The 17674-nt window shown below is 43.6% G+C and overlaps 1 protein-coding gene across 7 annotated transcripts in view; it reads right to left on the bottom strand.

Moving 5' to 3' along the window:
* Positions 1 to 17674, bottom strand: part of CDH23 (cadherin related 23) — a 653830-nt gene that overhangs the window by 9815 nt on the left and 626341 nt on the right. For all 7 annotated transcript variants that reach the window (XM_075610599.1, XM_075610600.1, XM_075610601.1 and 4 more), the window contains 8 exons: positions 16703 to 16966; positions 15452 to 15613; positions 8937 to 9193; positions 7803 to 7900; positions 6852 to 6972; positions 6352 to 6431; positions 5116 to 5156; positions 4455 to 4515 (listed from right to left, as the gene is read on the bottom strand). In XM_075610599.1, the coding sequence (XP_075466714.1) occupies positions 4455 to 4515; positions 5116 to 5156; positions 6352 to 6431; positions 6852 to 6972; positions 7803 to 7900; positions 8937 to 9193; positions 15452 to 15613; positions 16703 to 16966 (1084 nt within the window). The remainder of the gene's footprint in view (positions 1 to 4454; positions 4516 to 5115; positions 5157 to 6351; positions 6432 to 6851; positions 6973 to 7802; positions 7901 to 8936; positions 9194 to 15451; positions 15614 to 16702; positions 16967 to 17674) is intronic.

Raw genomic sequence — 17674 nt, 5'->3', positions numbered from 1 at the left:
AGCTAGGCGGCTTGTGGGCTGAATGGTCATATGGATAGTATCCACCTGTGACCCATAAATGCCAATTATCCGCTCATATTGATTGCGTCCAGCGACGGGTGTTGGCGAGTTAGCAGTACTAATACAAAACGGCAGGATTCAGTCTATTCCCATATAGGTTGTATAGCTTTAAGATAGTGCTGTAATCCAAAGTTCCCAAAGCAAGGGAGGACTCAAGGGGGTGTAGCAACCTCACTACCTATCTTGGAGGTGTGGTGTAAGCTACTTTCATATGTACCAATATTGGTTGTCACATTTTAATCCTTTTGTGTAGTTTGACAGTGTCAATTGTTATCCACAATGTGGTAAGGGTATTGGTGACAGGTAGAGTCAGTATGTTCCGTACCCATACTCATAATATATAGCTGATACATACAACGTTCCCAAAGCAACTATAATCAGAGCTATGAAAGGGTATACATATGTAGCACCTGTTCCCCTCTGCCACGGAAGATCTGGCCACTACATGGGTGTTTCCCTGGATACTGTAGCTCACCTGCTGGTTCAGAAGGTCTGAGTTGCTCTGCGGTTGGAGTTTGGGAGCAGCAACAGGGCAGGCTTTCTCGTGGTTCTTACTGTGCAGCGCCTCCATCCCATGAGGATCCTGCTGGATGTAGGATGGTCCCCACAGGCAATACTCCATTCCAATAATCACACTCCATAGTTTGTCCAACAGCAGTTTTATTGTACAACAGCATGATCGTCCTCCAGCCCTGGAGCAGACCCGCGGGTATGAGGCCCCAAGAGCCCAACCCAATCTCCTTAACCCTCTGATAGGGAAAAGGGTATCACACTGTCCCATAATCATCAACACTGAATTTGGTGTTGTGTCAGCCTTTATACCCGGGGGGAAGGGCTTGTAACCCCGCCCCATAACAGGGCCAGGTACTGACAGGCATCACACAATATACGTGACCCAGTCAGAACCCTCCCCAGGTATGACACTCCAGCTGCCGGTTTAGGCCTGCCCCTGGATAAGTAAGATAGTACCCATTCCAGGCTGCAACTGCAGGCTAGGCCCTGCGCAGGAGTTTAACCCCAACACTGCCAGTTCCTATCAGGATTTATAGTGTTGAGGCCAGTAGAAGGCCACCTCTCCTCCGCAGGTGACCGTCAGCTGGGCGGTGCAGCTGCAGAAGTGCCGCCAGCTGCATCTCCCATTCCGCCCCGGCGCGACTATCAGCTGTCCGGCGGGGTGGTAGAAGTGTGTGTATCTCTGTCTGCGTGCATGTGTCCCTGTCTGTGTGTGTGTGTCTGTTGCTCCCCCCTCCCTGTCAAATCTGTGTGAACTCCAGGAGGTGCCAAGGGAGCTGTGTGTCTTTGTGTGTCTTTGTGTGTGTTTATGTCGGTGTGTCCCTCCATTCTCTCCCTCCCCTCCTTCCTTCTCTCCCTCCCCCCCTTCCCTTCATTCTGTCCCTCCCCCCTTCCCTCCATTCTCTCCTTCCCCTCCCTTCCCTCCATTCTCTCCTTCCCACCCTTCCTTCCATTTTCTCCCTCCCCATCCCTCCATTCTCTCCTTCCTTCCCTCCATTCTCTCCCTCCCCCTTCCCTCCATTCTCCCCTTCCCCCATCCCTCCATTCTCCCCTTCCCCCATTCCCTCCATTCTCACCTCCCCCCTTACCTCCATTCTCTCCTTCCCCCCTGTCCTTCAATTCTCTCCTTCCCCCCCTTCCTTCAATTCTCTCCCTCCCCCATCCCTCCATTCTCTCCTTCCTTCCCTCCATTCTCTCCCCCCCACCATCCTCCATTCTCTCTCCGCTCATCTGATACTGTCTCTCTCTCCCCATTCTGTGTCTGTCTCTCTTTCTCTCTCTCCCTATTCTGTGTCTGCCTCTCTAGTGTAGATAAAGGTATGCTATTGTCTGCTAGTTAAAAACAAATTCTGCATATTTAATATAGTGGGGTTTTTCCCCCAAATTTTTTTTATTAAATCAAGGATGCATCTTAGAATCAATGGCGTCTTAGAATCGAGGAAATAGGGTAGGTCCAGTCACCCATAGGGATACATTACACAATATAGCCAATGTGTCTATATCAGGTCAGAGACATTACTATTGTAATGCATCCAACGACACAGTCTATCAAGTAATGATCAATATAGCTACAGTGTTGCTAAATTCAAAATAGTAGCAATAGCGTTGATATGGTAATGAAAGAAAGAACAACGCGATACAACACGCCCCGTCGCTGGATGGTTAGTCAAGCCTTCTCCCTCCGAGACGCCACTGTAGTGATGTCACAGCAGCCCGACGTACGTTTCATGTGGCTTACGCACGGTTTTTCAGGGGAGGCTTAAGCCACGCGAAACGTACATTGGGCTGCTGTGACATCACTACAGTGGCGTCTCGGAGGGAGACGGCTTGACTAACCACCAAGCGACGGAGCGGATCGCTGGACGCAATCAATATGGGCGAATAACTGATAATTGGCATTTATGCATACAAGTATACCGGGTCACAGGTGGATTCTATTCATATGACTATTCAGCCCACAAGCCGCCTCGTTATTGGGGATTTTTATATCTCGTTCACTGTATATATTATCACTATCGTCGTTGTTGCTGTTATGAATAAAATTTTATTAACACACAAACCCAGCAAGCTCAAACGCCCACACCCACCTAATCTTGACTATATGTAATGCCACATAGAGTGCAACTGGGCTGCCACAGCCCAGTTGCACTCTATGTGGCATTACATATAGTCAAGATTAGGTGGGTGTGGGCGTTTGAGCTTGCTGGGTTTGTGTGTTAATTAATTTCTGACTGTAATCAGTTGTATGGAGGTTGTGGCACCTCCCCCTTTTTAATGGGGGATCTTCTCATCTTGCTGCAGGTAATGAATCTATTATGGTTCTTCCCCCTCATACAGAGGTTTAGGGAACAAATGCAGTGTAGTGTAGGACTTGCACTTATTATGGTTTACCTTGACGATTTGGTGTGCAAGCTTATGATGTTTTGGCCAAAATTTCTCACTAAAAAAACATATTTTATTATTAGCATTAGCAATGTTATTAGTACTGAAGCATCATTTCTTGTAATTATTACCATGTATGTTTTGTCATTTTGACGTAGCACTGGGCACCCCCTGTGTTTTGCTATAAAATTTTATTATTTTGCCCATTGGTTGTTTTTATGGAATTCATTCTGTGCCTCTCGGTTACAAGGGTATGTGTCTAAATAGCACTTCAGTCTGACCACTGATGGGATATTAGAATCCCGGGACATACTCTGTCCAATTTTTCTGTCGACACATTTGAGTGCATTCATTAGGGTCTATAAGTGATCATATGATCACTATCTTTGCTTTGATATTTCGTAGAGAGAAGACATCCTTGAGCAGAATGCCAGCGGGATGGTGTATAGCGCAAAATTAGGGCTGAAGCCTGGGTCCCGCTGCATCCGGCGGCGCACGTGGACGCGTGCGCATCACTCACCAGACCTAAGTTCCTTCCGAGCCGGCCCCAGTCCCTCCTCGCTGCAAGGCTCGCTGCGCACTGTGACGCGTCAGCCAGCAGGGGATACACGAGGATTGAGTTCCCAAGCGGCGACACGTCACGTGGCCTCGCAGTGAGCCAATGAGGAGGGGAGCTGTCTGGAGCTACGGGATGGAAGTCTGTGCAGCTGTGCATAGCCCCCCCCCCCCCTCTGGTGCCCGTTTCGCAGGCTGCCCCTGCTCCGGGAGGATGGATATGGGGGGGGGGCTCCGGGAGTGAGAGAGGGACCGACGGGGGGAGGAGAGGGGCGACAGCACGGGAGCCCTCTGCTCAAACCACGCACCCCCACTCAAACCACGCCCCTTGCTCAAACCACGCCCCCTCTCCCCGCTCAAACCACGCCCCCCGCTCCCTACAGACCGCATGCAGTGCGGGCGCGCTGACTGAGGCAGCGGGGCCTTATCCTGAGATGTAAGGAGGGGCACAAGAGTGTAAAGCTTTAAAAGTGAGGAGGAGAATTGAGAGTGTCATCCGGGATTTGATAGGAAGCCAGGAGAGGGATTTGAGCAGGGGAGACGCTGAGACAGATTTAGGAAAGAATAGAGTGATTCTGGCAGCAGCGTTAAGGATAGATTGTAGGGGAGACAGGTGAGAGGCAGGAAGGCCGGACAGCAGGAGGTTACAGTAATCGAGACGGGAGAGAATGATGGCCTGAGTCAGAGTTTTAACAGCTGAGCAACAGAGGAAAGGGCGTATCTTTGTAATATTGAGGAGGAAAAAACAACTGGTTTTAGCTACGTTTTGAATATATGTCCACATGCATCCGATTCACAAGGACAGGTTTCTTTCTTTAAAAATAAATAACTCGTAATTTATTCTCTCCGTCTACAGAATTCCCAATGTAAACTGACAACAAATTCATCAGCGCACTTATTAACAAGGACGTTGACCATGTAGCTTAAAATACTTTTCAACTCACCCTTCAAATGAGTATTTATTTGTGTTCGGCATGTCGAGAATATCCATAAAACCTCGGTTCCCTGTGGGAAAATAAGCAGAGCAAAGGCTCCAGTTCAAAGGTATTTTGTTGTTCAAATAAAATGAGGATTTTCATCCATCTCCGGCCGTCTCTATCACTTTTAAAGTTTATGTTATCATTTACGTTAGATACGTTCTTAAGATTAAAGACTGAAAATGTAACTGAGACCATAAGAAATACGTTAGATATAAATAGCTTTCACGAAACAATTCCCCAGTGAAGTGCTCGGGTTAGAAAAGATAGTGCAAAATAAACCAAGTGGAACTTGTAGCTTATTAAATGGCAAAGACAGAACACAGAGGAAATTAAATAATGAAGGTTAGTGGCTCGACTATAACGTGTGGTATATACATGGTGACCATGGCCGGCCCTATCAGCTGAACAATGTTATTTTTTCCATATATGAAAAGGACACATGAAATGCTATTAATACGCCTCTCATCCCATTGGCTGCCAGAAGGGTTTATCAGTTCTGATTGTGGTTACTTAATGTTTTGATATAAAGACAACATAAATAGGCAGACTGAATAAAATATCCCCAGAACCACAACCTTGGATTTGTGCTATTTTACCAGCACAGAGTTAAATAAACAGAACTTACCCGTTGAGCCGGCCACAATTGCTTTCAATTTCCGCTTGTGTCTGCAAAACATGGTAATTAGTTGGGGGTTTTTTTTATCCAAAAAGGAGCTTATATTGGTGATGTCAAACTGATACTTCACGAGTTACATATTTGTAATTGTTCTGTATGAGACTTTTTGTTGTTGTTGCTTGCACTAAACTTCTTTAATGAAGAATTCCAGCATCCATATTGATCTAGTACATGAAAATATGTCCCGGGGACCTTTTATTGTGCCAGGCTGCTGTTACCCACATTACTGTCAGGATACTGTAACATTGCAGCTTGCTTAAAACACGCTCTACTTTTTATGATACTAAAAACGTATGTATCGCAAATAAGAAACCCTTATGCTAAAAAAACAGGCAATGTATTTACACTGAATTAGGAAAACAAATACCTGGTCTAATTTTTAATTCAGAGAGCAAACAATGTTCTATTAACACCCCCCCCCCCCCAATCTATCTCTTCCCCCCATACTCCCTTCTCCCCCCTCCATCCTCCCATCTCTCTCCCCCCTCCTTGCACCCTCTCTCTCCCCCTTTCCTTCCCCCCTTGCTATATAGATATAGATATATATAGATATATATATATCTATATCAGTGATATGCAATTAAAATATAATGCCATGTACTCTGTTTTATTTATCATTGATTTTCTTTTGAACCATTACCTATGAATATTGTTCCAATATCTTATCAGAAGAAAAGAATGGTAAATCGGTGAAAGGGACAACAACATATTACAAAGCAGTTCTGATTTCATTTAATTATGTACAATATTCCAGATGAGAGTACAAATCTATGGATTGGGCTAATGGGATTCTGATTCCGAGTACTGCATTTTAGCCATTAAACTATGTCTCCTTTCTCTAGTTATAGTAGGGAATAACTTCTCTCTACCCCCGTTGTATCTAAAGCCCTCTCCCGTCTTAAACCTTTCTCACTGACTGCCCCACACCTCTGGAATGCCCTTCCCCTCAGTACCCGACGAGCACCCTCTATCCACCTTTAAGACCCACCTTAAGACACACTTGCTTAAAGAAGCATATGAGTAGCACCTTGTCTAATACTAAGTATACACAATACATAAAGCTTGGCCCCCTGCCGACGCACTTACCAGAATGCATAATTTACATTTAGCTGATTATGCATATTACATCGATTCATTAACCAAACATTTTGCTTATAAGAGCGAACGTCTGCATAGCTTACTCACACAGTCCTGTAGTACCAGTTCATGAAGATGAACAGCATAGCAGCCAAGAATAGGAGAATCGCCAGAATAATGATTGCCATCTGTAACGGTATAGAAATAGTGTCTGGCACATCACATTTGTTCTATTGAAACCATATATGTTTAAGGATGCGATAAGAATTGTGAAAGACAAAGGAGTTCAAAAGCATCTCTGTTGATGGAACCTGGTATGGAAAGAATGGTTCTGGAAAAGGGTATTAAGAATCTTTAAGACGACACTAATAGCATACTTCTAAACTACACTAAACCCATATCGAGAACCCCCCCTTTTCAAAACCATAGCATAAGTGAAGCCCAATTTCCTATTAATTGAGCGCAAGAGGCACGGCTCTTGTAATTTCTTGCATTAATCAACCAATGATCCTTTATAGTGCAGCTCCTATGTGGATGCTTAGTACCAGTCCTCCTAAACACATACACGAGTTTCCAAGCTGAGGATATCTCCTGCTGCGCATCTTTACCTGTAATGCAGACAGGTCTTCTGGCGCCCGTGTCGCGGTGGCAGGTTGGACATCCAGGACATTGTAATTCCGGAAGAGATTTCGTAGCTGCTCTTTATTCTCGTCGATCATCTGAATAACTCTTAGAAGAAAAGTCACATTTACTATGACCCACCGGCTTCAAAGGCAGTGACATTACTGCTTTGTTACTCCTTCCTCTTATATAATAGATCTATTGAAGAGTCCCATGGTTGATTACAGTTTTCAATCTGCTTATTAATAGTGTACTAAACCATACTCGGACAGTAACCGGATTTGCTGCCAAATAATACTTTCTCCAATCTGGAAGGGCTAATCTTGCATGGGATATAAAATGACTTACATTTCTGTACTTTCAGCCATAATCTTTTACCTTTCCATAAAAATGTCTCAACTTTATTCACAATATTCCAGAAATCAGAAAGCAGTGGCTGTTTGCTACATTTCTACAGTGGCTATCTTGCTGGTTTTGTGTATTTTAAGTTGGATATCCATTAAAATACCTTAAAGCCTCTGTGCACCACTACTCCGCTACCGAGAGTGGGCAACACGTATTTTAATTCCTTGGTCATCAACACTAATGACCTTTGCACAGGGCAGACTGCAAATGTCCTACATCCACCTGCCATAAGGAATGAAAGACTCATGGAGTCGTGGAATGAGCTTGAGCATCACAACATTTCCAGGGACAGGACATAGAATACGAGGTTATAAAGACTTCTCCAATTAATACATAGCTAATCAACTAGCCTACATTTAATGATCAACTGCTGCGGTATGTATTGCCATGAACACCTGGCCTGCTGGTTGACCTTGAGGACTGAACTTGAGCCCCACTGTTATACCACCATCGCGGACAATGATTTCCTTTAAGTCCCAACTGTACTCTGTTAATTAAAGTAATGTATAGGGCATACTGTATGTACAACTTACCGCTCCACATCCAGAATCCTGTTGGTTTCACGGTTCACCACGTGGATCAGCATGTCTGTTTGTGCAAAGTTCACTCTGCCTTTCTTGTCCACATGGAACTGTGAGGAGAGTGAGCAAACCCTTAAAACTCATTCTCTGGTGCTCATTCTCATGTGATGGAAACATAACACCTACAGTATATGCACTGAGGTTTATAGGCAAGTAACACAAAGAAGAAACCCATACTTTTTGCAAAGCTCTAAACTATAATTTAATCCAGGGGTGCACAACTGGAGGGCACAAGATGTTTTCAGGGGGCGCGGCGGTTACAGAGGCCCCGTGCTCTTCAGCCCAAGATCTCTATAACTCACCTGAATTCAGCCGGCTTTGGGCGACACGTCGCCATGGCAAAGCAGCGACAAATGGCGCCGCTGGGTCATGTGACGTGACGTGACATCACATGATCCGCAGCGTCATTTGACGCCCGTTGACATGGCAACGCAGCATCAAATGACGCCGCAGGGTCACGTGACATGACGTCAGATGACCCAGTGGCATCATTTGACACTGGATTAAACATAAGGGGGGGGGGTGGAGCAACACTGGGGGTGAGCAGGCAGGGGGGCGCCGCAAGTTTGCGCACCCCTGATTTAATGTATGAATTGGCTCTAATGTTGGTCTCTAGAAGGTATCACCACCTACAACAAATCTGCATTTCTCCAGGAGCAAAATGGGTTCTTGAACTTTATACTACAGGGAAGTACCAAAAAGCTCTTTACATGATGATACAATACTTGTACTGATATCCTTATGAAGAGCACGAATTAGAACTGAAATGTTTAATATCAATATGTAATGTAGTAATACATTTTTTCACAATGATTAATTTTATTAATAGCGGGTGGTTATTTGTTGTATATTTTGTTGGTATTTATGTATGCATTTGAGTGGCTTGTTTCAGATCCTGCCATCCTTTTGAATATATTTGTCATAATAACTAACTTATGATAACTAATAGGCTATCCCTGTGATATTATACAAATACTATAAATATCTATTTCTAGCTATATCTATAAATTATCAATTGATCGATGTGTGTATATACACATGGAGAGAAAGAGAGCAGCAACAGTTTCCTTTCACTTTTGCTATTACCTGTACATCATCTGTGTTCACAATGGCTCCAGTGATGTTGGACAGCAGACGTATGAACTCCTCCTCAAACTCACGCACCCTGTCTGGAATCTCATTGATAACAATCTTTAGGCGCTGGTCATCCCTCAAGATATAGATTCCCACCATAGAAGTGTCATTGTGCCCGGCCAGATCAGAAGCCACAATGTCCACCACAAAGTAGCCAGGGTTATAGGCCGTAAACAGGTCAAAAGTCCTCACAATCCCATCAACGTTACCTGCCAGGAAAGCCAGGATATTTAGGGTTCACTACAGGTGAAGAGAACTTGAAGGAAACTGAATTATTTAAATCTATCGGACATCTTTTACGTGGAAGACAAAATTCACTAGTATTGGGCAGCTTTTCAAGTTGAGTATGAATTCCTTTCATTGGACCACTGCAGATGTGATACTGTACATGAGATTTTCAGGCCTTATTGCTGAAAAGTCTGTAAATAGTTATGCTGGTTCTATAAGAAGTATAATAACCAGAAAATATGTTGACAAACTGGAAATGTAGACAATGAGAAGAACACATTTTTCTTTTTAACAAAGGTTTCCGGAGACTGGTCATGCCTTTTATTAAGGGCGATAACATAATAAAACAATAAAAGAGAAAACCATGTTACACTGAAGTGACTGGTGACAGTATACAGATGTTACTTTTCTGCCAGGCCAGTTTTCAAAGGGATTTAGAAAATTCCTGACCAGGAAAGGACGCCAGTGACTATGACTACAGTTCCAGAAAATGTATAATAATTCACATTTGATACAATGACTGTTCTCTGTCTTTGATACTCTACTCAAACCACCCTCAGCTGCCTCTCCTTCCTCCATCTCCGCTCAGGACTTTGCTGACTATTTTAAGGAAAAGGTGGAATCCATACGTCAGAACATCCCCTCTGTTTCTTCCTCCCATCCTACACCTCTTCCTAACTCTCCTCCTGCCTTCCTTGACTCTTTTTCCACTGTCTCAGAGGAGGATGTGTCGCTGTTGATCGCCTCTTCTCCCTCTACCACTTGCTCTCTTGACCCCATTCCTTCCCATCTCCTAAAACCTCTTGGTCCTACTATAATCCCTACGCTCACACACATTTTTAACTCCTCCCTCTGCTCTGGAACCTTTCCATCCTCCTTCAAATATGCAACAGTTATACCATTACTCAAAAACAGCAAGCTTGGCCCTACCTGTCTTTCAAACTATCGACCTGGCTCCCTCCTGCCTTTGCCTCTAAACTCCTTGAACGTCTTGTATTCTTTCGCTTGCTCCATTTTCTCAACACCTATTCTCTCCTAGACCCTCTACAATCTGGCTTCCGCACTGCTCACTCCACGGAAACAGCCCTCACTAAAATAACTGATGACCTCCATGCTGCCAAAGACAGAGGTCATTACACTCTGCTCATATTACTCGACCTCTCTGCAGCATTTGACACCGTGGAACACCCTCTTCTCCTTCACATTCTCCATTTCTCTTGGTATTCGGAACAAAGCTCTATCCTGGATCTCATCCTACCTCTCCCATCGTGTCTCTTCTGCTAACATGAATAGAACAGTGTATTGGTGCATCACCATGAATAGTCCATAAGTAATCAATTAATTCCAATAATAGATCCAAACTTCAGGACATAGAGTATATTGGCATGACATCTCAGGGTGAGAAACTGGAGGCCTGGTGGTCCCCACGCGGGTACCCCAAAATAGGTCTCCTAATAAAGTGTACTCAACCCCGAGGAATAACTCAAATAAGTCCAGCAATGGATGGTAAAAAATATAATGGGCTGCAGCCCTTTACCTTCCTTTATGGTGTCCTTGGTTAGTGGATCAATTCCAGCGTGCCGTCCTCTGAAGGTAGTCACAAGCAGCAAAGGATGAAGAGGAGCACAGCAGCGATTCCCAGCAGCTTCCAGCTAGTGTAGCGCCAAAAAATGAGGGTAACTCCAGATGGGGATAAGTTATAAAAATAGTAATTTATTGGTCAGTAGAGAGGAATACAATGGCAGGAACGCGTAGGTGCGTTCCTGCCATTGTATTCCTCTCTACTGACCAATAAATTACTATTTTTATAACTTATTCCCATCTGGAGTTACCCTCATTTTTTGGCGCTACACTAGCTGGAAGCTGCTGGGAATCACTGCTGTGCTCCTCTTCATCCTTTGTCTCTTCTGCTAACACCTCCTCCTCCTCAATTGATCTCTCTATGGGGGTATCCCTGGGCTCTGTACTGGGACCTCTTCTCTTTTCTCTGTACACACTCTCTCTAGGTGACCTAATAACATCTTCTGGGTTTAAATATCACCTCTATGCTGACAACACACAAATTTACCTTTCAACCCCTGACCTTACACCTGCTGTACAGACCAAAGTTTCTGAATGTCTCTCTGCTATATCATCCTGGATGGCCCTCCGCCGCCTTAAACTAAACATGGCTAAAACAGAGCTCCTCATACTTCCTCCCAAACCTGGCCCTACTACCTCCTTCCACATTACTGTTGGAACTACGATCATTCACCCAGTAGCCCAAGCACGCTGCCTAGGGGTCACACTCGACTACTCTCTCACATTCGCCCCTCACATTCAAAACATATCTAAAACCTGTCGCTTTTTCCTCCGCAATATAACAAAGATACGCCCTTTCCTCTGTTGCTCGACTGCTAAAACGCTGACACAGGCCCTCATTCTCTCCCGTCTTGATTACTGTAACCTTCTGCTGTCCGGCCTTCCTGCTCTCACCTGTCTCCCCTACAATCTATCCTAAACGCTGCTGCCAGAGTCACGCTACTCTTTCCTAGATCTGTCTCAATGTCTCCCCTGCTGAAATCCCTCTCCTGGCTTCCGATCAAATCCCGCATCTCACACTCCATTCTTCTCCTCACTTTTAAAGCTTTACACTCTTCTGCCCCTCCTTACATCTCAGCCCTAATTTCTCGTTATGCACCATCCAGACTCTTGCGTTCTTCTCAAGGATGTCTTCTTTCTACCCCCTTTGTATCTAAAGCCCTCTCCCGCCATAAAACCCTTTTCACTGATGCCCCACACCTCTGGAATGCCCTTCCCCTCAGTACCCGACTAGCACCCTCTCTATCCACCTTTAAGACCCACCTTAAGACACACTTGCTTAAAGAAGCATATGAATAGCACTGTGGATATTCTGAACACATGATAAAAAAACTTGGCCCCCTGCAGACGCACTTACCAGAACTCCCTCCTACTGTCTCTGTACGTTCTCCCTACCTACCAATTAGACTGTAAGCTCCTCAGGGCAGGGACTCCTCTTCCTTAATGTTACTTTTATGTCTAAAGCACTTATTCCCATGATCTGTTATTTATATTATCTGTTATTTATTTGATTACCACATGTATTACTACTGTGAAGCGCTATGTACATTAATGGCGCTATATAAATAAAGACATACAATACAATACAATATATGATTTACATTTGGGACGAGCATGGTTGTACTGATATTAAATATGAGAGGGTAGCTGTGTTGCACACGTCAGATCATTTGTTTCCCTCTCACACTAAATTTGCTTATATGGAAAGTATATTATATTAACAGCACCTCAATAGAGATTAGGAGCATTTTCGGACACATTTTGCTACATTGGGTTTTTGTGTAAATGACATTGTTTTTCTAGTACCAAGGGGACCAGGAACTCCTGAGGGTAGTAAGACCGTACATTATTCTTGGTGGTGCAATGTAATGGAGGCGCAGTGTGATGTTTTTCTGGGGACTTATTGCTCATTTTGAGTGCTCTGTGGGAAGGGAGTGATTCAGCTGGATGGTATTAACGCCTTTCACATGCATGGGGCACATTCTTGTTTGGTTATTTCAGGAACACTCAGTTCCCTTATCTGACATGGGTTACTAATTCTTTATTAGGCATGAGGAACAAACAATGTTATGCATTCGTTTCTTTTGTATCGCTTTATGGTGCCAACCACTTGCATCTAATAATCAATGGTCAAATATAAGCTAAAAAAATAGGATGAGGGACACAATTTGTAGGAACACTAAACTACGTTATTTTAGAGCAAAATGTGCCATTCAGCAGCAAAAAAATCTGTGATTAAAGAGATTTGCATTTACGAGTTTTCCTCCATTGAAGTTATACTGACATCTAGTGAGCCGATTGGGAAGTCCAGTCTGAAAGAGGGTTGGCATTCAAGCCGGATAGTTAGGGCTTCTATTCACAATGGCGGCGAATCTGTCTTCACCTTGCTGGGAAGATTTAAGCTCCATTCCACTGAATGGATCTTACATGTTCATGAACAACGGAAAGATGGCTTCCTAACATATTGAATAGGGACTACACAGATTACTATAAATTAAATATACCATGCTAGTGTACTAGCTTTTAGATGGATTATTTTATTTATTGGGATATGTTGACGGACAAGAATATGGGATTCATGAACGATTAGTAGAGGTGTATACTATAGGTGCATAGTGAAATACCGAGATCTATTTAGCCAAGTCTCCCAGCTGCAAAACTGGTAAAGAACCAATGCAAAATAACTGCACTCTGCATCCCAGACAAAAATACAACTGGTTTCTTTAAGTTCTAGATACTTTGCAGTGTCAATGAGATGTACGCTGATATGTTAAGCTAATATTTCTCTGGTGAATGCCGCACGTTAATTTCCTGCCTTGCAACTACCTGGAGAGATGCCTAATTTTCCAGGATTTACTTTAATCTGGAGCACCTGTGAATAAGTACAGTATATGCTTATATCTAATCCAACGATTTAAGTGATAAAGGCGCTCCAACGCTGGATCCCTTAGATGTGGGAATATATGCAATAAGCAAATAAACAGGATAGGACAAGGGGGTATATAAATGAGATGATACTTGTAGTTAAGTCCCCAGATGGAGGGCAAGGTATACGGTTAAAAACCCCAATCAAACCCTCATTGGGATGGTTCCTGGACTCACAATAAATATTCAATAAAGAATAGTACTCACAAAAAGCCCCTTTCCAATGTCCTGTAAGGCGTGCAGCCAGGTGAAGAGATGCTGGTCTCAGAGAACAGAATTGGAAGAAAAACCAGCTCACCGCCAAGAGTGGGTCCCAAACAGATATGTTTAAAAAATCTTCTTTATTCAAACTATCTAAGGCCCGGGCCATAGAGGGGGGGAGCCGTGCTGAGGCTCGCAGACGCTGAGGCTCGCCTGCAGAAGCTGGGCGATTTCATGCCCATACAGGCGAGCCAGCGTCCGCGATCGGAGGTGGGGGGAGACTGAGGGAGGCGGGGCAGTGACGTCGCTGGGCCAATCGCTGAAACCTCCAACGCCTCCGCACGCCTGCGACGCTCGCGCGAGCCCCCTCTCAAGGCATCCTCATTGAGGATGCAGGGGCTCAGCACGTAGCGTCCGCACGGCCTGTCCATTTATGGACACGGCCTAAAAGTGGAGGTTAACACCCTCCTACGCGTTTCGTGTAAAAATACACTTTATCTACAGTACATCCTGATGTTTGACATAAGTGCGCGGCGCGCCACCAAGAGATGTCTCTTTGTTTCTATAGGGTCCCACATTCTGGTATGTTATGCACACATGCCAACATTTTCTCCCGGACAATCGAGAGATTTGGCTCCACTCCAATGACATCACTGACTGTCCTAAATTCATACAAGCCATGCCCCATGACATCACTAGACCCACTCCCTTCCTGCCCAATGTAGCACACAGTAACTGCCTGCAACTCCCTCCCTCTTCATGAGTAAGGCCACGCTTATAGTCTTTGCTACGGCGACGTGATGTCACCCGTCGCCGTTGTAGCAGCGATTTTTGCTTATAGAGACAACAAACAGCGACCGGGGGGCATGGCGGGGGCGTGGCCATGAGCGGTTCGCCCTCATTGGCTGAACCACTCACGTGGCTGAAGACGTCACGCTGCAGTCGATGAAAAATCAATTTTCATTGACTTCCAGCGACTGTGAACAATCCGTCGCCCTGCTCCTACTATAAGCGCACGTGATGGATTCAATACACTTGTTTTGATGCAATGTCACATTGCTGTCGCTATCACCGTGACTATAAGCGTGGCCTAATAAGGCAGATCTAATCTGTTGATTTTAGATCAATAAGCCCTGCCTGGCACTCAAAGCGGAGTGTGGTGCAGTTGATTTATCTGTTATTCCCACTCGGCAGGCAATAAGGGGGTGCATGGGGATGAGAGGGAGGAGGGAGACCGACCCCAAATTTGTGACTCTCAAAATAGGGAGGGTTGGCATGTATACTTGAGCAGTCAATGGCATGTCATACCTGTATGTTTTTAAGGCATCAGTAGTGTATTGAACACGCACTCCAGTGTAAATTGCTGAAAGTTTATTAAGGAACAGTCAATGTTTTGGCCCTTTATCAATCCAAGTGTGCGCCACACATAACGTGCTTTCAAAACATTGCAGGCCCCTGTGGTAGCCAATTAACAAGTGCTTATTTGTAAGGAGTGGCTCATCGAGACACATACAGTAAAACACGTTACTTACCAATCACAAAGATATTTTTCATCTCCTCTGAATCATTGGAATGCAGCCTGATGTAGCGTATTCCCAGGATGCTGTAGAAAACAAAGCTGTTGTTCCCCACATCAGCATCCAGAGCTACTACTTTGATCAGTTCTGAGCCCACCTTTGCATCAGTGGCAACCCCTTAGAAAACAGGAAGCATTTGGAGATTAGAAGGTATACAATACAATAAAAGTCATTTAGCCAATGTTTATCTGAATAATAAATACTAAATATTAAAAGCCTCAAAATACCCAAACAATGATATGACAACACTTTGGCAGAAAGTACTTTTTTTTTTTTTTTTTAAAAAAGCCACTACTAGTAATGTTACTACTAGTAACAGAAATAATTATGTTAATATTTATTTATACACAGCACTAATTTGCTTTCTCTAAACATATATATAAAAAATGAAATGACAGCTATAGATGGGTGGATTTGCCAATCGTGGACATTGTGGCTGGAGAAAAAAACTGCAAAAAGACATGAATTTTTAACCCAAACCCACCAACAGGGAATGTCTTACTTAGCGAAAACATTTATTTCCAACTTTCACCAAAATGTGGGCCATTTTTTGGGGGGTGGAAAGTTGGCAAAACTTGTATAAAGTGTGTGAGTTCAAAAGTCTCTATAGAGAACTATAGCTGTCTGACATGTTAATCTGGTCTGTAACTGTTACACACGCCTATAACATATTTTATCTTTAACTGGTCATGTAATGTCTTGTGTATATATAACCCTTCACTTAATGTAACTGTATTTGTAACCATGTGTTGTTATCATAATTCTGTGCCCAAGACATACTTGAAAACGAGAGGTAACTCTCAATGTATTACTTCCTGGTAAAACATTTGTTAGCAATAAATAAAATAAATAAGACAATATTTATGCAATGCAGGGGTAAGAGCACTAGACAAGTGGATTTAAATGTTAGCTGACAAAAAGACGAACAGTGACACTAGAAGTAAATGTAAGGATAATAGCGATATTTATTGTTAAACGTGTGAAAACCTGATATGGGATCAGTCTGTTACTCCAGAACCTGTGACAGTAATGCGGGAGCCGAGTATCACACATTTAGCAATTCATTGTGATTTGGGGCTTAGATTGTAGTTTTATGTACAAACTGAGGATGAAACTGTAATGTGAGCTGTGGCTGAGAATCTTAGAAGCGTGTGAAATTCTTAGAACTATCGGCTTTGGCAATGTTCTTTCTATGGCGTGAAGTACCTGCTGTGTATTCAGTCTTTGTGAACCGGGGAGGTTGGTCATTAATGTCTTCCAGGTAGATTTTCACTTCTTGCAAAGTAGAGTCTGTGCTGGGATCAAAGCTCTGGATCCTGGATGACCTCAGACTTTTTCGGGGTGACCAATTCTTGTTGCTGGAGGCTTTGACTACAAGGAAATAAAAAGGCTCCTTCTCTCTGTCCAAGTTGTGTCGCACGGTCAGTGTCCCCTCTGGAATCAGCTGGAAATTGCTTTCCTGATTACCGGCTAGAGAAGGAGGAAAGATAACAAACTGGTTTATCTCCATTGTCCATCTGAGACTATTAAGCCTTCAACCCCCAAATATGTCAACATAATGTGCCCTATGAAGGTGATATTCAACTATTGATGAACGTTTTCTTGATAAATCCTGACTTTCAAATCATGCGTTTTCATATAACTTTTGTAAGATCAGAAGGTCATTATTTGTCTAGCTATTGATTAAAGCTCACCTTTATTTACATGGATATTCCGGAACAAGTCAAAGGTTTAGTACAGGGGTGGCCAATTCCAGTCCTCCAGCACAGGTAGCTCAATCAGTCCCTGCTTCAGCACAGGTAGGAAAATTTGACCTGTGGGTGGCCCTTGAGGACTGGAGTTGTCCACCCCTGGTTTAATATCTACATAGAGCTTAAGTAGAGCTCATACCTATCTGTTGAGCTGCTCCTCTGCTTGATAGATATTTCTAGACTTGAATGCACAAGTAGTATAAAAATTATTTTTTATTAAAAAAAAAGTGAATGCACCAGTTTCCTGTACCTAATATAAGAACCATAAAACACAGTTTTGTGTCTATTTAATCCATGTTGATAAATCAACTGATTAGAAGGTCACTTTAACTTCCATGTCCTGACCAGCAACAGGTTTAGAACAAGTAAAGAAAAAAATGTCTCCCGTTACTTTTACAGGCATAATTCAGAATGTAAGGATTTACAG

Source organism: Ascaphus truei, chromosome 8 (genome assembly GCF_040206685.1).
Source record: "Ascaphus truei isolate aAscTru1 chromosome 8, aAscTru1.hap1, whole genome shotgun sequence".
Lineage (NCBI taxonomy): Eukaryota > Metazoa > Chordata > Amphibia > Anura > Ascaphidae > Ascaphus > Ascaphus truei.
This window is presented reverse-complemented; position numbering and strand designations above follow the sequence as displayed.